Source organism: Myxocyprinus asiaticus, chromosome 4 (assembly GCF_019703515.2).
Source record: "Myxocyprinus asiaticus isolate MX2 ecotype Aquarium Trade chromosome 4, UBuf_Myxa_2, whole genome shotgun sequence".
NCBI classification, from domain to species: domain Eukaryota; kingdom Metazoa; phylum Chordata; class Actinopteri; order Cypriniformes; family Catostomidae; genus Myxocyprinus; species Myxocyprinus asiaticus.
In genome coordinates this window covers 45,700,345-45,719,491 of record NC_059347.1, presented here as the reverse complement: position 1 = coordinate 45,719,491, position 19,147 = coordinate 45,700,345, and the positions used below count along the sequence as shown (strand labels likewise).

General features: G+C 39.8%; 1 protein-coding gene across 1 annotated transcript in view; it reads left to right on the top strand.

Annotated features, from left to right (window-relative positions):
- Positions 1-1,008: 1,008 nt before the first annotated feature.
- Positions 1,009-19,147, top strand: part of LOC127432047 (uncharacterized) — a 29,817-nt gene continuing 11,678 nt past the window's right edge. Inside the window, exon 1 of the mRNA XM_051682828.1 lies at positions 1,009-1,262. Within this exon, the coding sequence (XP_051538788.1) occupies positions 1,133-1,262 (130 nt within the window). The 5' untranslated portion in view covers positions 1,009-1,132. The remainder of the gene's footprint in view (positions 1,263-19,147) is intronic.

Genomic DNA, 19,147 nt, shown 5'->3' with positions numbered 1-19,147 from the left:
TCCTTTTAATAATACAAAGGGTGTTTAATGTTTTTAATGCCTAGTGTATTTAACGTTAATTATAAATGTTACTTTATTGTCCTACATGCTGTTTATTGAAACGTTTGTAAAATTAGTTTAAATGTACTCATTACATGTATTTATATTAATCCAAAATAAAGGAGCTACCATGTTTACACATTTGTTTATGGTATGGTTTATCTTACAATAAGGATAAAAAATCTGAAAATATTAACCCACTTATGAGATCAAATTAACCCAGCATTCCTGTAAAAAATGAACCATATTTGGGTTGAATAACTAACGCATTTGCTGGGTTAAAATGAACAACCCAACTTGCTGGGTTAGTTTAGCCCAACGTGTGTTCTGTCCCATATTTAAACAGTGGCTGGGTTAAAAACAACCCAATTTGGGTTGTTTTTAACCCAGCATTTTTTAAAGTGTAGTGGCCATTTTTCCGTGATGAGAGAAAGGTGCCATCCGTTGTTCTCTGCCCTACAGGCTCCATTTGGTTAGGATTAGGGTGGAGGAGGGGTTAGGGCATCTGCTGCCTGTCAGGAACAAACCGTGGCATCTATGCACAATGGGCCCATGTAGCATGCGCCAGCAGATGGCGACAAGTGAGTAAGTCAAACATTCAACACTGACACGTACCAAACGCAAAAATGATGTCTCCACAGGGCACTTCAAAGGGAGAGAAATCATGGTGGCTATTCGAAAACCTTCAGCTGCCTTGAAACTCTCACATTGTGCATTAGGGATGATCGTTTCTGAGTAGAGAGTTTCGGAGTCGTTCCTGACCTAAACAAATCTCATGATCCTTTATTATGGAAAATCTGCTTAACTATAGATTTACATAATGGTGCGTTCAGACCAGAGGCGTCGAGAGCGTCAAATCGACCGGAAGTCATTCATTTTCTATGGCAGCCAGCGCCTCTTGGCGGCGAGAAGCTGCGCGTCCGTGGTCGGCACGTCTTGGGCGTCAGAGGAAAGTTCAAGTGAGGGCAATATTATGGTAATGAGCTTTGACGCGGTTCGGCGGCAACCTATTGGAATATAGAAGTGCTCCGCTCTAGCGAAGTCTTTACAGTGTAAACTTTGGTTCCCACCAAACAATAGTTCCGAAGACAAAATGGAGGAGAAACTAATTATTGCCGTGGCGGGTTTTCCCGTAATATACGATCTGTCCCTGTTTGCTTACAGGGATATAAATAAAAAAAACGATGCGTGGACAAAGGTGTCTGAAATTGTTGGTGTGCCAGGTGAGTTGATGAAGTGGATATTAAGGTTTATATAATATTATATATAATATATTGCATGCTAATTTTGGCGCCGTAGCACGCAAAACCGTGCTGCCTGATCAATCGGTAACACATTTATACCATCAGAGTTTGTCTTTTTATATTTAATTACTTTATGCCATCGATCGATTTCTTACTTTCACATTTAAAAGATTTCATGAGGATATACGATACTTGTGATAGGTCGGCAAAAAGATACCGGTCGACATGTCTGGATGTTTTGCGGCCCCTTTAAATATAGTTCACAAAACCAAGCATTCCGAACGAATGTTGCCGCCTATTTCAACTACGTCAGAGCGTCCACGAATCTTCGATAGCGTTGTTGGCAGGGCAGCGAGAGCGAATTTTGACGCTCTCGCTTCCTCTGGTCTGAACGCACGGTAAGGGACCATCTCCAGACACTCCACCGGCTTCCCTCGCTTGTTATACGTGATACAAGGACGATCGCCTCGCGCTGGTAGAACGCCTCGCAACTCCCCACCTCGCACAATAATAGTGCACAGTATTCAATTATTTTCTAAATAGATTCATAATTCATGAAAACATTATTTCACATTCCTTCACGCTGCAACCCCACAATGTTCAAGCCAAATCTATGCCCTTGCCGTTATTAAATGAGCAAAAATTCAAACTTATCAGGCTGCTTTGTATGTATCACAATGTGGTTAACATTCAGCTGGCTCATGTGCCAGTACAATGCCTTGATAAACCAAACGTGCGCAGTGGCGTATCCAGTACATTTTTACTGGGGTGGCCAAGATGTGGCACAGACCTAGTGTGGGGTGGCGATACCGGGAGAACCTTTATGAATGGCACATGATCAAAATGTGTAAATATCGCATTGCTTTGCTTCAACATCTACACATGTAGAATAAATGAATTCTTAAACTCATGTTAGAATTCACTGAATTGTTTGTATTCAATATCAGACTGTTGTTTTGACATTTGACAGTTTTCTATTCCTGTTCTATTTCAACCTATTACAGTTTCTGGGAATCTCTGGTTATTTTAACATAACATCCATTTTTAAATCAGTAATTGTTTAGGAAAGTCAGTTACACATTTTTAAGAGCTATTCTCATTGTAGAGAATTAATCTGCGTATAACATCAGGTATAGTGTATAATCATAAAAAGATACAAGTACAGGTGATAACTGATTGAGGCACAATTCAATCAATCATTCAATCAATTATTCATTCATTTATTAGCTATAACTGCACTGTCCAGCAGAAATATTGTTAAATTGGGTACAAATCAGTGTGTGAAATTGGCTACGAGGGCTTATAGGTGTCTGTCTGGAAACCCCAAAATTGCAGATTGAGCTCTGTATTCAGTAAAAAACAAAACTCTATTTACAGTGTCTACTCAGGTTTATTTTCCACATGTTCTGATAGCTTCAATTACTTTGAATATTACCAAATAAAATAGTTAGTCAAATCATTTGCGGCATTTAAGTGCAATTTGCCCTGTCTCTACATATTTAAAATGTCAAATAAGGTATAAAAACTTTGAAGATTTTATTGGTCTGACTGACCAATAATACACATAAAGATCTCATAAATAACTCATGTAAAGATTTAAAGTACAGTCACAGCACAAACCCTTCCATTTCACACACAGGTTAGCCATATATATAACTATAGCTATTGAACATATACATCTGTAAAACTCTTTACACACCTCCATCATTAAATCAGAAAACATGGCATTTCATATTTCATGTCAATATAAAGATAACATGCTGAATGTGGTGTAGGGTCTAGCTTACTCTTTAACCTAGCTACTGTAACAATGAAAAAATATTTTCACATTCACATGGAAATTCGGGATAAATTAAACGTTAGATTAAATGAACATACCTCTCAAATAACAGCTTTCTTTTTGACCACAAATCGACGTCGTCAACTCATTGGAAGTTGGAGGTAGACACTAGCTCGTGTCAGCTTCGTGTTATACTCCAGACCTGGCGCCCGCGACCTGCGGCACCTGCCTGGCCACCCGTGGCCTGCCCCTCCCCCCACTGATCAAAGATCAACTCACACAAATTCAGTCCCACCACTACCATAATGGTCAGAAATATAAAACTGACCCTGGGTCAGTGTGGCTCTTAATCAACAAATGACCTGAGATGTCATCTTTGATTGACAGGTGTTTCTATTGGTTCTTCGTTCTTGTGTTGATGAACATGATGAACTACCAATCAGTTCTGGGGTGGCCAATGAGATTTCAGGGGTGGCCCAGGCCACCACAGGCCACCCCCTAAAATCGCCACTGAACATGCAGTCTATTCATTGGGTTAAAACAGGAAGAGGATGTGGTCTAACGTCTTAGGCAGTTTAACGGCTCTTTTTTTGTAATCTTGCCACCTCTTTTTTTTTTTGCTATCACTTTCTATACATGACATGAGAGGTGGTGCAAAAGGTGCCAGCACAAATGCAACGATGCATACAACTGCTTCATCTCAATAGAGAATGAAAACATGTAGCCTGTCTGAATGTGGCAATCATGTAAATATTGTATTCCATGTTCAGTGTAAATGATAGCTAAGAAAATTAAGAAAATTAACTAAATAAAATTATTTGCATTTCTTTTAGAGTGTGTTATTTCTCCATAACATATTTTAACCAAGAATACTGTCTTAAATGCCTTAAATATGGCCACACTATACATATAGGGATTTTTTTTTAATAGTAAAGGAGAGGGGAAAAAAGAATAAGAGAAAAAGAGTGGAAAAAGAGACATTACTTTGTAAACCAAAATCAGGTAGGCTAATTCCAAGGCTTTCTAAATTAAATAATTTAGTGGCATTCTTCTTTTTAATATATCTCAATAAACTAAAAAACAAATGTAGGCCCTACTTCATAAAAAAAAAAATAAAAAAAAAAAACCCCATTGAAAACAGGTTGGGTCTTCATACATTTAGCTTGCTGTAAAAAAAATAAATAAATAAAAATAGCCAGCCCAAGATAATTAATAATATACTCATTGTTTTGTTTCACATGATAATCCCAAACAGTATACACTATATAGGGAATAGTGAGATCAATCAGACTGTTCGGGAACTGACTAAAGGCTAAATGCTAGCTGATTAAATTCTTGTGTGTCTGAGTGGTGAATGATACGGAGCAGCCGTGAAATGATAAAATCTTTTTTTTTTTTTTTTTTTTTTTTTAATCTTGCGCACCGTGTGCTAAGCAGTCTTTAAACAAAGCGACTAATGCTTCGTGAACACAAGCGCTCCTGGTTCGATCCATTCGGCCTCCTGCCGCCTTTCTCCCATTGAAAATACGGAACATGCGGCTACCGAGGAACCATGTAAAACCACCTTTCGTTACTTAAAGTTTTTATCATGACTAAAAAGGAGAGGTTTCACACTGAAATAAGATAATAAGCCACTGCATTTTTTTAAACATTAAGAAACAAGTGTCCAGACACCGCTTAAACCTGTCGAACTTTGACCGATCAAAGAAAAACACAGACTTAATCAGAGGTGGAAAGTAACGAATTACAACTACTCTCGTTACAGTTCTTGAGTACATTTTTCAAATTTTTCTACTTTTTAGGTATAAATAAATAATAGTACTTGAATTGATCAAAAATGAAGTATTCAACTCCGCTACAGTTATATACAGTAATTTTTGGGAAGAAGAAAGTTATAAGTGCTAAATCTGTTTATAAACTAAAACGCTGCACGAAGGAAGCCCGCAGTGCACAGCATCATGAGCACAGAAGCATGCATAAACTACCACCGGTGTCCTCTCTTCTCTTGCTTCTTGAAGACTTCCTGCCCTGTCACTATACAAGAACTGTAATACTGTGATTTCCACATATATAATATTATTCTGGAAAGGAGTCGTTCATTCAGGAATGAGGGAACCACCTAAACATGTTTAACCACTGATCAAACTTCACTTGTTTTTAAGGTAGGCAATGTTTTAACTGTGTCAAACATTAACACAATGTAGTTTGACATATATGTAGGGATATCTTGTTTACGTGCTACTCTATGTCTAAAACAAACTTTTTAAATACCATAGAAAGATACAATGCCAATAGTGTCGGAAATTAACAGGGACTCGTGGCAAAAAATGCCACAGAAATTAACAAAAATATCCCTGAAATTCAAAATATGGAGGCATAAAATGCCCATGCAAAGAGTTCCCTTGTTTCATTAATAATATCTGATTTAGTTACAATTACATACATTGCAATCTTTTGACTTTTCACTGAACCTTATTTTTTTCCCACCGTCCGGTTCCTTGCACCATGGCACGCACAGACGGTTTCTCCGCTTCTATCTGTCAGCATCAGTTCAGTATTGTACTCCCGCGTTAAATTCCGTAACCGTTCGCCCCTCTTGTTCAAAATAAACTGTCATAGCGGGTAACACTCTCGCTCACGGTGCTGTGCTGTACTTTCCTGCCCTGTACTGCTGTTTATCTGTCTGAAAAGCCTCACCCGCTAGAGGCCAAAAGTGTGCAAGGATGAATGTTATATAAAGAATGTATGAGAAATCACAAAGCGTAATGTAACCAAATGCAACAATTTACTTAATGATATCTCAATATGTTAAATAACCATAATGTTAATTAAGACTATATTATTACAACTGTAATACAATAATACATATACAGAACAACTACTTTTAGTGTTTGAATCAATCTCTCACTAAACACTGTGTGAAATGTTTATTTTTGGCTTATATTATTCAGTTGGCATGGAAGAGTTGATAACAGTTTGCTTAATAATCTCATTCCATATCTGGATAATTGCTGCCATATCATAGAGGATACATTTCCTCCTCTATGATATTGCATTATATTAGTTTTGTACAGTATGCTAACTTAATAGCGAAAATACTTGGACATACGTGAATGAAACACATTCCTATTTCAGGTTTATTCTCAATCACAATACACATTATGTAGTTTAGAGATGATTTAGGGACATTTAGAATGTTAGAAATGGCTATTTCTATTTAAATACATTTTGTATTCTTAAAATGTTCTGTTTGTCCAAGAATCCTCTTGCAGCAATGCAGGTCTTTGGCATTTAGAAGCTGCTAGTTTAGGACCTGTGAGGAGTCTGTTTCTCAAACTAGAGACTGTGATTTACTTGTCTTTTTTGTTGTGCATCCGGGCCTTCCACTTCCCTCTCTATCCTGGTTAGAGATTATTTTTTCAAAACAGTATGCATGGAATAGCCTTCATCTCTGTAAAACAATAGACTTTTGGAGAAAATATAATTTCAGGAGAAATGTTTCTTTTTGCCTATTTTTAAAACCAAAATTTGACTTACAAGTGTAAAGCAACTTGTAAGAACTCAATACCTCAGCAAATGGGGGAAAACCCACTGTATTGTGATTTCTGCATGGTAGCGCAAACATTTTCAATTGTTCTAATAATAAGAACATTTTCTTATTACCAAATTAGCACTTTAGAATGCTTTTGTAAGGAATAGGTGACAGTATATGTTTGCATCACAGGTAAAGAAATAATTGAATAAATACCACTTAAAACAATTATTTAAAACCATAATAATAATTTGCAATTAATGACTTTGACAGTATTTTTTATCAGTTTAATGCATCCTTGGTGAAAAGAAGCATCAATTTCTTTCAAGAACAAAAATGTTTTGTGTTCTGAAAATGGAAGCGTAGTATAATACAATTTTCATACTTGTAAAATAATTAAATAATAATAATTACTTAATAATCATTTTTTAGCAAACTTCTTATTTACTCTTACTTGAGTCATAATATTTCTCAGTACTTCTACTTGTACTTAAGTGAATTATTTCTTCAGTAGCAGTAGTTTTACTTAAGTCAGATTTTTTTTTACAAAAAATCAGTACTCTTTCCACCACTGGACATAATCTATATTATACTATAAAAATTGATTGACTGTTTCACAGAAATCATACATAGTTGGCAAACAATAACTGCACTGAAGTTAATAATAAGTTAATTTTGTTTTGTTTTTACCATAACACAATGATTTCCCATGATGCTTAACCTTCCTCGTGAAAGTGATATCCATAGCAGCACTGTGGGATGCGACAAAAGCCTTCTTCAGGAGTTAAAAGCAGTGCTTGCATTCATACAGACAGGATCATCACAGACATTTTGTAATATTGGACCAAATCAGAACAGAAAACAACACAACATTTGTATGAATGAGAGATGTTTACGGTGATGTACCGGAAGGCGTGTGCAACCACCAGTCACACATCAGACTCGCTGGCATACGGAGATGAATCGTGGATAAAATATATTTAAATGTCCGCAAAAGTTCAATTTTGCAATATTTGTTTTGTCTTCAAACCTGTATGAACTTTTCCTGGGAGTTGCCATGGATCAAAAGCAATTTGTTATGTTTTTAGTGAAATTGTTTCACGGGTGTTTTTCCATTCACCACCATTGTTTCCTCCCGCTGATGGTCACACATATGGTGGCTGCGAGGAAAAGGTGACGTCACTGAAACAGGTCAATACACTAATGTAATGGTGGTTGAGAGTTTTGGGTGCATACCATTTGTGTTAAGTGTTCTGGATAGTTGGCTGTGAAATCATGTTAATGGATTGGGCTGTCTTCACCACATGCCACAGAGCAGCCTGGTCAGAGACAGTGCAGTTCCCATACTAGATGGTGACACAGGGAATCTTCATTAAACATGATCTCTAAATGACCACAGATAAGATATTTTGCTCCTGATTTGTTTGTGTGGGTGTGGTCCGTCCCAGCGCTGCAAGCCTCATCCCAGAGCCTGCGTCCAGCTGTCCACGACTCATTGCTTGAAGGCCTTCATGGCCTTTGTCTCCAAGTTGAATTATCCCCCACTGATATCGGTGCTTAGGGCCACGAAGACCCTTCCCCACAAATTGTCAGTGCCCTTGCCTGCCACGGCCAACAAGCCGATGGCCACGCCTGCCATGGTCAACGAGCTGACGCCCACACCTGCCACGGCCAACGAGCCGACGCCCACGCCTGCCACGGCCAACGAGTTTAAAGCTTCGTCCGTCCCAGAGCAGGCGTTGCCAGCCTCGTCCGTCCCAGAGCCGGCGTTGCCAGCCTCGTCCGTCCCAGAGCCGGCGTTACCATGTCAGCCTCCCGGAGGAGGAGGAGGAGGAGGAGAAAGGCTTTCGTTTCCAAGTCTCAGCCCATGTTCACGACCACGGAGTTCGTTTCCGAGTCTCTGCCCATGTACATGACCACAGAGGTCGTCTCCGAGTCTCAGCCCATGTTCACAACCACAGAGGTCATCTCCGAGTCTCTGCCCATGTACACGACCACAGAGGTCGTCTCCAAGTCTCTGCCCATGTACACGACCAGAGAGGTTGTACCCGAGTCTCTATCTATGCTCACAACCACAGAGGTCGCTCTGGAGACTCTGCTCATCTTCACGACCACTGAGGTCATTTTCCAGTCATCCTGGATTCTTAGCCTAGAGCCAGCCACAGCTCTGCCTTCCACGGCTTCACCCTTCGAGCCTGCCAGGTCGCCGCCTTCCATGGCTCCATCTTCTACGGCTTTGCCCTTCAAGCCTGCCATGGCTCCAGTCTCTAGTCTGTGGCTGCCTCCGAGGCCTCCTGACACTATCTCGACACTGTGGTCATCACCCAGGCCTCCTAATCCTGTTTCAGCCCTGTGGCCGCCAACCAGGCCTCCTGATCCAGTCCCTACTCTGAGGTGGTCTTCTGGGTCTCCTGGGTCTCCTGGTCATCCACCTGATCCGCTCTGGTATCCTTGGTCTCCTGGCCATCTGCCTGATATACTCTGGTCTCCTGGGTCTTCTGGCCGTCCACCTGATCTGCTCTGGTCTCCTTGGTCTCCTGGCCATCCACCTGATCTGCTCTGGTCTTCTGAGTCTCCTGGCTGTCCGCCTGATCTGCTCTGGTCTCCTGGGTCTCCTGGCCGTCCGCCTGATCTGCTCTGGTCTTCTAGGTCTCCTGACCGTCCACCTGATCTGCTCTGGTCTCCTTTGTCTCCTGGCCATCAGCTTGATCTGCTCTGGTCTTCTGGGTCTCCTGACCATCCACCTGATCTGCTCTGGTCTTCTGGCCGTCCACCTGATCTGCTCTGGTCTTCTAAGTCTCCTGGCCATCCGCTTGATCTGCTCTGGTCTTCTGGGTCTCCTGACCATTTACCTGATCTGCTCTGGTCTCCTGGCTGTCCGCCTGATCTGCTCTGGTCTTCTGGGTCTCCTGACCGTCCGCCTGATCTGCTCTGGTCTCCTTTTGTCTCCTGGCCGTCAGCCTGATCTGCTCTGGTCTTCTGGGTCTCCTGACCGTCCGCCTGATCTGCTCTGGTCTCCCTGGTCTCCCGGCCTTCCGCCTGTTCTGCTCTGGTATCCTTGGTCTCCGGCTCCATCTTGGCCCTGCCTCCCTGACCAGCCTTCCTTGGGCTTCAGGAGCCGCCCATTAGAGGGGGGGCTCTGTCATGATTCACTGCTGTTTGCCTTGTGTTTCTCCCCGTCATCTGTTCCTCCCAGACTACATTTCCCATAATTCCATGCTCTCATCACTGCCAGCTGTCCTTGATTGTCCTCACCTGTGTTTCATTAACTCATTAGTCTTTGTGTATATAATGCCCTGTTGTTTGCTTGTACTTTGTCGGTTGTTATGTGTTTTGACCTCCCATGTCTGACCAGTGCCCTTCGTAGGTGTTTCCTCCTATTCATGTTCTTGTTTCCCATTGTGGATGTTTTATTGTGTTCCTGTGTTTACCCGTTATTTTGTACTTGTTTATTTTTCATTAAACTCTTTAGCCGCACCTAGATCCAGCTCTCGTGACTTCCTTCCAGATCGTTACAGTTACTATGCAGGAATTAATGCAGGACAAATGAGTAGTACTACATTAACACATAAGTCACTACTATTAACTAATATGGAAACACGATTAACTAATTAGTAAGTAGTTACAAAAGGATGACTGTGGCAGTTTACTATAAGCTAATCAATAATTATAGAATTTTATTTGCCTCTTTGAGAACTAATAGCTAACTATGGCTAAATTAAAATAACTACTAAATAATTACTCATCACAACATTAACTCCTCAAAATGCAGTGTCTTAAATGTGAAGAGTTATATTTTTACTGTCAAATTAAAAATGCATCTTCAGAGAAGCATGATTGTGCCACTGTTTTCTTCAGGACAGAACTGGATCAACTTATGAATGTAACATTCATAAGTGTCTGGTACCTGTATATGGGTCAATGACAAATAAGTATGTCAGAGATGTTATATAGAAACATCTTTTTAAAATCTAGTTTAAAGGTTTCAAATATTTGTTTTTAGGAAAAATATTTGTACAATACATTTTTGAGTCATAGAATATGTTTGAATATGTTTATCATAGAGTAGGTGTATTCCATTCATTTTTATATGTAGCAGTTTTATGTATTTTTTAATAACTTAATAAATCTATTTGAATAGAATAATCAAAAGGGTAAAACTACACATCCATCAAGCAGCATTAGCGATGCTGTAGCTGAGGAGGCGGGCGGGGCAGGAGTGAGGAAAAGAACATGCCACGGTTATTCTGTGTTGATCCAAGCTCATGCCGCTCTACCCAAACACGAGCTGCAATGAACACATACACGCAGTTAAGATATGTTTAGTTCAATTCAGATCTAAAATAGGCATATGGAAAAAATATTTTAAAAGCATTTTAGCGGAAGAACACAGACAGATGGAATTGGCCTCGTTGTCCGGTGAATTTTGGAGATCAGTGCACTTTCTGTAGACACATTATTTTTATATTCATCTTGATTTTTTTATTTTACATTGAAAGGCAATGCTTAACTCTTATTGCTGTTGATGTTCACACTAATCACCACATAATAAACTTGTGGAAGGCCTTCAGCACTCCTTCACAGCACAAAGCCTATGTAGTAGTCTGCAACTGTGAGAACCTTTAAAAGCACTATATCCTGCTTTATGTTTGACAAAAGATATTGTAAAGCAGTAAAATGTTTATTATGCATTTTATGTTCAAATAATTCAATGTCATAGAAAGATGTTTTGAAGGTTTTTACGTTTATGCAACTGGACGCGGATCTCACGTTCACAAATTAGCCAGTCTTGGTCATTAGACAGAGGTAATTGACTAAATACTAATTAGATGGCTGCTCATGCTTAACCTTTTATCTAAACGTATTTTGTTTAGTCCCCTTAGATAGTAAACACTTAAAGTAACATCATTTCTACCCAGAGGTCATGACAAAGATAGACCAACAATACCTAAGTTAAAAATAGCTTTATATAATCATGCCATAGTTTACTATGCACATTTAGCTAGAAAAATATTACAATAGCCAGAGGTTTAGACTACACCCTATTTAGGCTTGGTCGATCAACTTTATGTTGTCCTAAACGGAAATTCCATATCGAGCCTGTACACTCTAAGTACACTTGAACTAATGCCAGTCTGTTAGTTGGAGCTCTAAAGTCTCAGTCAGTGTGCCCCATGCTCCACTCAGAACTGAGCTTTTGTCTGCTACTAACCTGGTCATAGATTTGCGGAAACATGGACTTAACGTAATCTACTAAATACAATAATTTCAGAGTAAATCAGAATAAACTCAAATGTAGCAATTTATTTACCAGGTAAAATAATACATTCATCAATTCCATTTAGACAATAAGTCAAATTTAAACATTTATCAAATCATAAGGAATAAGAATTGTATACCTGGTGGAGAAAACGACACCACAATTGTGCGGGAGATCTGACTACAGATTCCCCGAGCTCCGCTGCCATCTCTCCTTAAATAACAAACGATTATATTATTTCAGATGTGTTTGTTTGATGTTATTCAGGATTTGGTTTACAATTTAGGGGGTTGTAAGTAGACCTTTGAAACTTGTAGTTGAGTAGGTAATTTGATGTTTACAAAGAATACACCTAATCTGCATATGGTTCCCGTGAGAGACCTGTGAGGGGCATGCCCGTGATAGAATACAGTATTTTACTAAGTTCTTAAATCTTACTTGTGATTTGACCTTGCTGAAGGGGATTGAGACAGTTTTACCAGTTGCACTGAGACCTCTTGGATGATTCCAGACATGTATGATCAAAAAACCTTTTACATTACAGAACAGGATAAGTCATAACTTAGTTTTTGGTGAATCTAAAGTGACATGAGGTGAGTTATGGAACAGAGGGGGCAGATGTGAGTGAGATTTTGTGGTCCTTGCTCAGTAGGGTGTGTTGTCTCAGGTGGAGATGCTCTTCTGTGTGAGAGTTTTATGACGTTGGTTCTTCTAGAGTTCTTTCACTTTTACCGGAAATGGCGCCTAGTGCCAGCCTTACAGAACCAAATACTTAAGCATTCAATATTAATTGACAAGTAACACCTTTTTACTTTTAATGGTTTATAGTGCATTTTCACTTTAGAATACTGTTCCAAATGGTTAGTAATTCCTTCAGAAGGATGTAGCAACACTTCAGTCATTACTAGCGGGTTACCATGATCTTCACTTTAGAATACTGTTCCAAATGGTCAGTAACTCTTTTAGAAGCATGTAGTAACACTTCAGTCATTACTTGCAGGTTACCATGATCTTCACTTTAGAATACTGTTCCAAATGGTTAGTAATTCCTTCAGAAGAATGTAGTAACACCTCAGTCATTAGTAGGGGGTTACCATGATTTTCAAAGTAGTTATTAATAGAAACCTACAACCCCAAAACAAAGAAACAGCACACTCATTTGTAATGGGTGAGAGAGATCCAAAAGAACCATATATTTCTGTGAGGTAAATTGGCTAGTAAAAATATTCTAACAGGTAATGTAGTAATTCAGAGGGGTTATTTCTTTAAGTTCATTCCTGGTTAAAGAGCACACAAGGGACACTGTCCTGCTTCTGTAAAGATGTACTTTATTTTTGTCACTAAATAAAATATAATAATTTACATTTAGTCATTCCAGTGCTAGAATTGGTGACATCATAAAGACTTTGCCCCCACTCCCTGAAGAAAAATAAAAATCTGAAAATAAATCACTGTAGTGGCTGTTTAAATGGCATTTGTGGTAATATTTGGCGATGAGTCCTTTTGGTCCAGTATAGAAATATTGTAAACTTCAGTGGTGGGATGCTGAAAGAATTGATACAGGAGTGAGGTTACCTCCCAAACTTGCGTTAAGAAGGCCATTTATTTAAAATGACCCCTTAGTACATAGTTCTCTATAGGAGGCGTAACAACAGTTACTAGTTATTAATAGCTAACCCCAATCATAAGTCTGTTATTACCTACTGATTAGGTAAACAATCTTGTGTATTAGTTAACAGTACTGATTAAGATGTTAATGTTGCCCTAATCATTTGTCCTGCATTAATTATGAAACAGTATAGTTACTTAGTAGATCTCCAGGAGTTATGAAAAAATAGTCGTTATTGATGACCAAACAGTGAACGATTGCATTCATCTGTGTGCTACTGCTTACTAATTTGTTAATCACAGTTTCTTGATAGTTAATAGTAGTAACTACAATTTTAATGCTGTGCTACTAAGGAGGTCGCGTGGCGCCATGCGAGGGTCGGATGTGTGAACAGCGAGCTCTGCACACTTTGCTAGTTTTTAATACTTCTTGTGTTATAAACCGGTGAGATGCGATACACCCTGTTCCATAACTGTTCTATGAAGACAGTATGTCAAAGAATTCAAAATCTTCAGGCTCTGGAGACATTAAAAGACACTTATGTGCTTAAGCTGACACCCCTGACAGGGCTGCAGATGGGGGACTCAGTTTTGATGGTGCGGCTGGGGAGATTCAGCATCAATTGTCGAGTATGTCGTAATGCTGATGAAGGTCACTGCTGACTTTGAGGATCTTGCTTTTGATCGATTACTGCCATGGAGACGGAATTCTCTGAGTTGGTTACAAGAGTGGGGGACATTTAGAAACTGATCGATTATCAGGAGTCATCAGAGAGGGAATTAGCTGCTAACCTGCTAGCAACCAAAGTGGATTTGGAACGCATTTGGGAAAAGTTGGAAGACTTTGAGAATCGTAACCGTTGAAACAACGTCCTAATTGTTGGAATTCCTGAGGACCAAGGATGCAGAGATATGGTGAAATTCCTAGATGAGCTCTTCCCGAGTCTGCTCGACATGGCAGGCCATAAGCTGGAAATCGTGTGAGATCACAGGGTCCTGGCTCGGAGATCCGCTGAGGGAGACAGGCCCTGATCAATTCTGGCCAAATTTCTGAGATCATCTGATAAAGATTTCGTGTTACGCAAGGCGAGGAGTAAAGGATGGCTTTCTTGGAAGAACCACAACATTGTACTGTTCCCAGACTTTGCGAATTTGACGAGAGAAACGTGATAGATTCAAGGAATGCAAGAAACTCTCATATCAACGGAAGGTTGCTTTTGCACTGATGTTCCCAGCCAAATTGAGAATAGATGCTATGGATGGCCGCAAAATATTTACATGCCCACAGCAAGCCATGTCCTTCATAAAGTCAATGGACTGAGTAAGTCATTGTGTGACGCAGCTGTGTGGACCTGACTCACTGAACATTCACTTGTTCATCCGAGGAAATTGAGCACCTTCTTTGTTTCTTTTTGTGCTGGTTCTGCCTAGCGGTTGGAGCTTGTTTTGTGGAGGAACACACTTTCGAAACAGTTATGTGAATGAATCTACACGTCTTTGTGCTTATGCCTTATATTGGCTGGGGTTTGTTTTATAGATTATTTTCTGTTGTGTAATTCTGTCTCACAAAATTTGTATAGAAGCACCGGACTCAAGCAATCCAATGGCAAAGTTGTCGTGGGGGCTCTCGTAGGCGTACATGGACTGTTTGAGTTTAAAGGGATGGACGCCAGTTGGCACTGTCATGTGCTGGGTTAATGCGCACATTTTTCTTTTTTCAGTTTTTTTGTTTTGTTTTGGGGGAAGTTCGGGGTTGGTTTGTTGCTCTAATGTTGGAATGTGGTCTTTATAATTTTTTTAATTTTGTTTACACACAATCAATTTTTTCTAATATGTCAAATGTCAGGGGGGCCTGGGTAGCTCAGCGAGTAAAGACGCTGACTACCACACCTGGAGTAGTGAGTACGTATCCAGGGCGTGCTGAGTGACTCCAGCCAGGTCTCCTAAGCAACCAAATTGGCCCGGTTGCTAGGGAGGGTAGAGTCACATTGGGGTAACCTCCTCATGGTTGCTATAATATGGTTCTTGCTCCGGTGGGGCACGTGGTGTGTTGTGCATGGACGGAGAATTGTGTGGAGCATCCACACGCGTTACGTCTCCACGGTAATGCGCTCAACAAGCCACGTGATAAGATGCACGGGTTGAGGCGAGTCAATACACCACCATGAGGACCTAGAGCGCATTGCGAACTGGGCATGCCAAATTGGGGAGAAAAGGGGAGAAAATTCAAAAAAAAATATGTCAAATGTTAATATGAGTGGATTGTCTCTCTCCACGCGGAATGTGAATGGATTGGGGCACCCCATAAAAGGAAGTAAGGTTATATATTTTCTTAAAATATGCAATATGTAACAATTTTCATGTAATATTCGCCTTTTTTGCCAATGTGTGAACGGCTTGTAATGCAACTTAAAAAAATGAGCCCTTCCCGCACTTCCTAGGTTGATATTAAAACCTGTAGACGGATTTTCATGTGAAGGGAGCGGGTCGCTTTTGCCGGGAAAATCCAAAGGATGTGATTGTTATGCGCACTCCCGGAGCTTTGCCTCGGACAGTAATAGCTTCTCTTCCGCTATTCAACAGCGACAACAAACTGCAACACTAGGTAACGATATCTTAGAGATGGAATACAGCAAACCTCTGGCTCCCAGCACAACACTGACTCCTACGCAAACTCAGAGTAAGCCAAAAAAACATTTATCTACTGAATCCCATCTGGCTAAGCGGGAACGTGAGCGTGGTCGAGTGAAAACTAAAGTGAAGATCAGCAGGGTATTTGATTCCTGGAGGGACCTTCATTGGGTTTTGGGGATCAAAACCGACCCTGAATTGGCGTTCTTCTTATTGGACAGGTAAGATTACATAACTGCAAAACATGTGAAATATAGTGCCATAAGGATTGATCTTGCCTGCTAACGCAGATGAATTGCAAGCTACCTTGCTTCGTAACTTTCAAATAAATTCAACAATCTTCTCTTTATACTAAAAGTCAGGTATACAGGATACATTTAAGCAAATACGCTGGTTTCTTATTCATAGTACAACATATGACATACAAAACATACAACAGTGCAACATAACAGTGAAACAGTAAACTGTCTGGTATAGTTTGGTAGTATGTAGCTGTATGTGTGTATCAGTATGCTATGTTAGCTGATAAGTAGTTTTAGTTTAGTCTCAAAGTTTGTAGTAAAACAATCATAACTGTGTAATATTAATTATGCTACCTCATCTGTCAGCATGATGCTGGTGAATCACGTTCAGTCTCTTTGTACATTATGTCATTGTTTTGGCCGATGCTCGCTCACTCGCATCCCTATGGAGTGTGTGCATGAGTGCGAGCACGAGCAACAGGTAGCTGGCTGCAGTTCACTTAATGTCCACAGGTGTCATTAATAACAAGGGTTTCTGAGTCTTACATACTGCACCTTTAAATGTAAAAAATATGATATTGTGTTTCTTCAAGAAACGCATCTTTCCCTGCAGGAAGCTGAAAAATTTGGGAAGATATGGACATGTTTTCTTTAGTGCTGGCTCAAGTAAGAGCAGGAGAATCATTACATTGATAAGTAAACATCTACAATTTAAATGTCTCAAACAGATTAAAGATAAATTAGGAAGAGTAATTATTGTTTTAGCAGAAATTCAGGGGCAAAGGTTGATTTTGGCTAATATTTACGCACCTAACGCTGATGATCAGGGCTTTTTTTATAGATCTTGAAGGGATGTTGCAAGCTGCTGGCACCCCTCATGATATATTATTGGGAGGAGACTTTAATCTTTTGATGAACTCAGTCCTTGATCATAGTGAAGCACAAGTGTGTAAGCCCCCTACAGCAACAGTGACACTTCACAGGATGTGTAAAAATTTGGTCTTACAGATATTTGGAGACTTTTGAACTCATCTGGTAGGGACTATACATTTTTTCATCAGTTCATATGATTTATTCAAGAATAGATTTTTTGCATTTATCTGTGTCCCTCATTTCATCTGTTGTTGATTGCTCAATTGGAAACATTTTAGTCTCAGATCTTGCCCTGGTGAGTTTAAAGGTGTTGCCACATACGGAGAAAAAGAAATCATATTACTGGCGCTTTAATGTATCCCTTTTGCAAAATCTTGAATTTCAACAAATGTTAAAGGCTGAAATCAGTGTTTATATGGAGACCAACTGGTCCTCAGTATCCTCTGTGGGCGTGGCTGGGGAGGCACTTAAGGCGGTTCTTAGGGGTCGGATCATACAGTATGCCTCATTCATCAAAAAATCCAAAGGACGAGAACTCATGGAGTTGGAAGGGAATATTAAAATTGCCGAGGCAGAGCTATAATACTATTTTGTCTTGCAAGATGGAATTTTGGCTATTCAGGGCAAGACAGTCATACTTTGAGTCAGGCGACAAAGCAGGGAAGCTTTTGGCTAGATATATAAAGCAGAGAGAGTCTTTTTCTACCATTCCCCCAGTGAAATCTGCTGGTGGTGATATATTTACCTCAGCCATTGATATTAATTATGCTTTTAAAGAATTCTATCTTGATCTCTATATTTCCACATCTTTGTCAACTGCTGAAGATATTAGAAAATTTGTGGATCCATTAGAACTCCCTAAACTGACAACGGAGCAAAACAATCCTCTTGATTCTGAGATAACATTGGAGGATCTTGGCGAGGTAATTAAGCCTTGCCTACAGGCAAGTCTCTGGGGCCAGATGGCTTTGCCGCTGAATTTTTTAGATCTTATGTTACAGAACTGGCTCCACTTTTGCTAGAAGTTTATACAGAATCATTTTAGAATGGAAAGCTTCCACCAACCATGACACAAGGATCAGTCTGATTCTTAAAAAGGACAAAGATCCAAGCGAGTGTAAGAGTTATCATCCAATTTCCCTGAACCAGCTAGACTAAGCTAGTTAAAATATTGTCAAACATTTTGGCTAACCAATTAAGAAAAGTTATGACACCTCTTATACATATAGATCAAGTGGGGTTTATTTGGGGCTGCAGCTCTTCTGATAACATTAGGCGTTTCATCAATATCATGTGGTCAGTGGCGAATGATCAGACTCTGGTCACTGCCATATCACTTGATGCCGAAAAGGCGTTTGATATGGTACAATGGGATTATCTTTTTAAGATTTTGGAAATATATGGGTTCAGGAATACTTTTATTGGATGGATTAAGTCACTTTATGGAAACCCGGTAGCGGCGGTACAAACAATTGGATTAATTTCATATTATTTTACTCTGGATAGGGGCACCCGGCGGGGTTGCCCTCTTTCCCCATTATTGTTCTGTCTTGCCCTGCAACCATTAGCAGCCGCGATAAGAAGGGAAGATTATTTTCCAGGAGTTGTGGTGGGAGGTATGGCGCATAAACTTTTGTTTTATGCAGATGATATTTTATTATTCGTTTCTGACCCTACTAGATATATGCCTTGCCTCCACAGAATTATTAATTCCTTTTCTAAGTTCTTGGGATCTCGGGAGTTAATTGGTCTAAATCCGAAGCTTTGGCTCTGACAGCGTACTGCCCGGTAGTGCCCAAACAGGGCATTAAGTATTTGGGTATTTTATTCCCAGCAAATTTATGTGATTTAGTCCGAGTTAATTTTGACCCTTTTAATAAAAAGTTTTTCGAGTGATAAGGCAGGTGGGCTTCACTACATTTATCTATGACTGGAAAG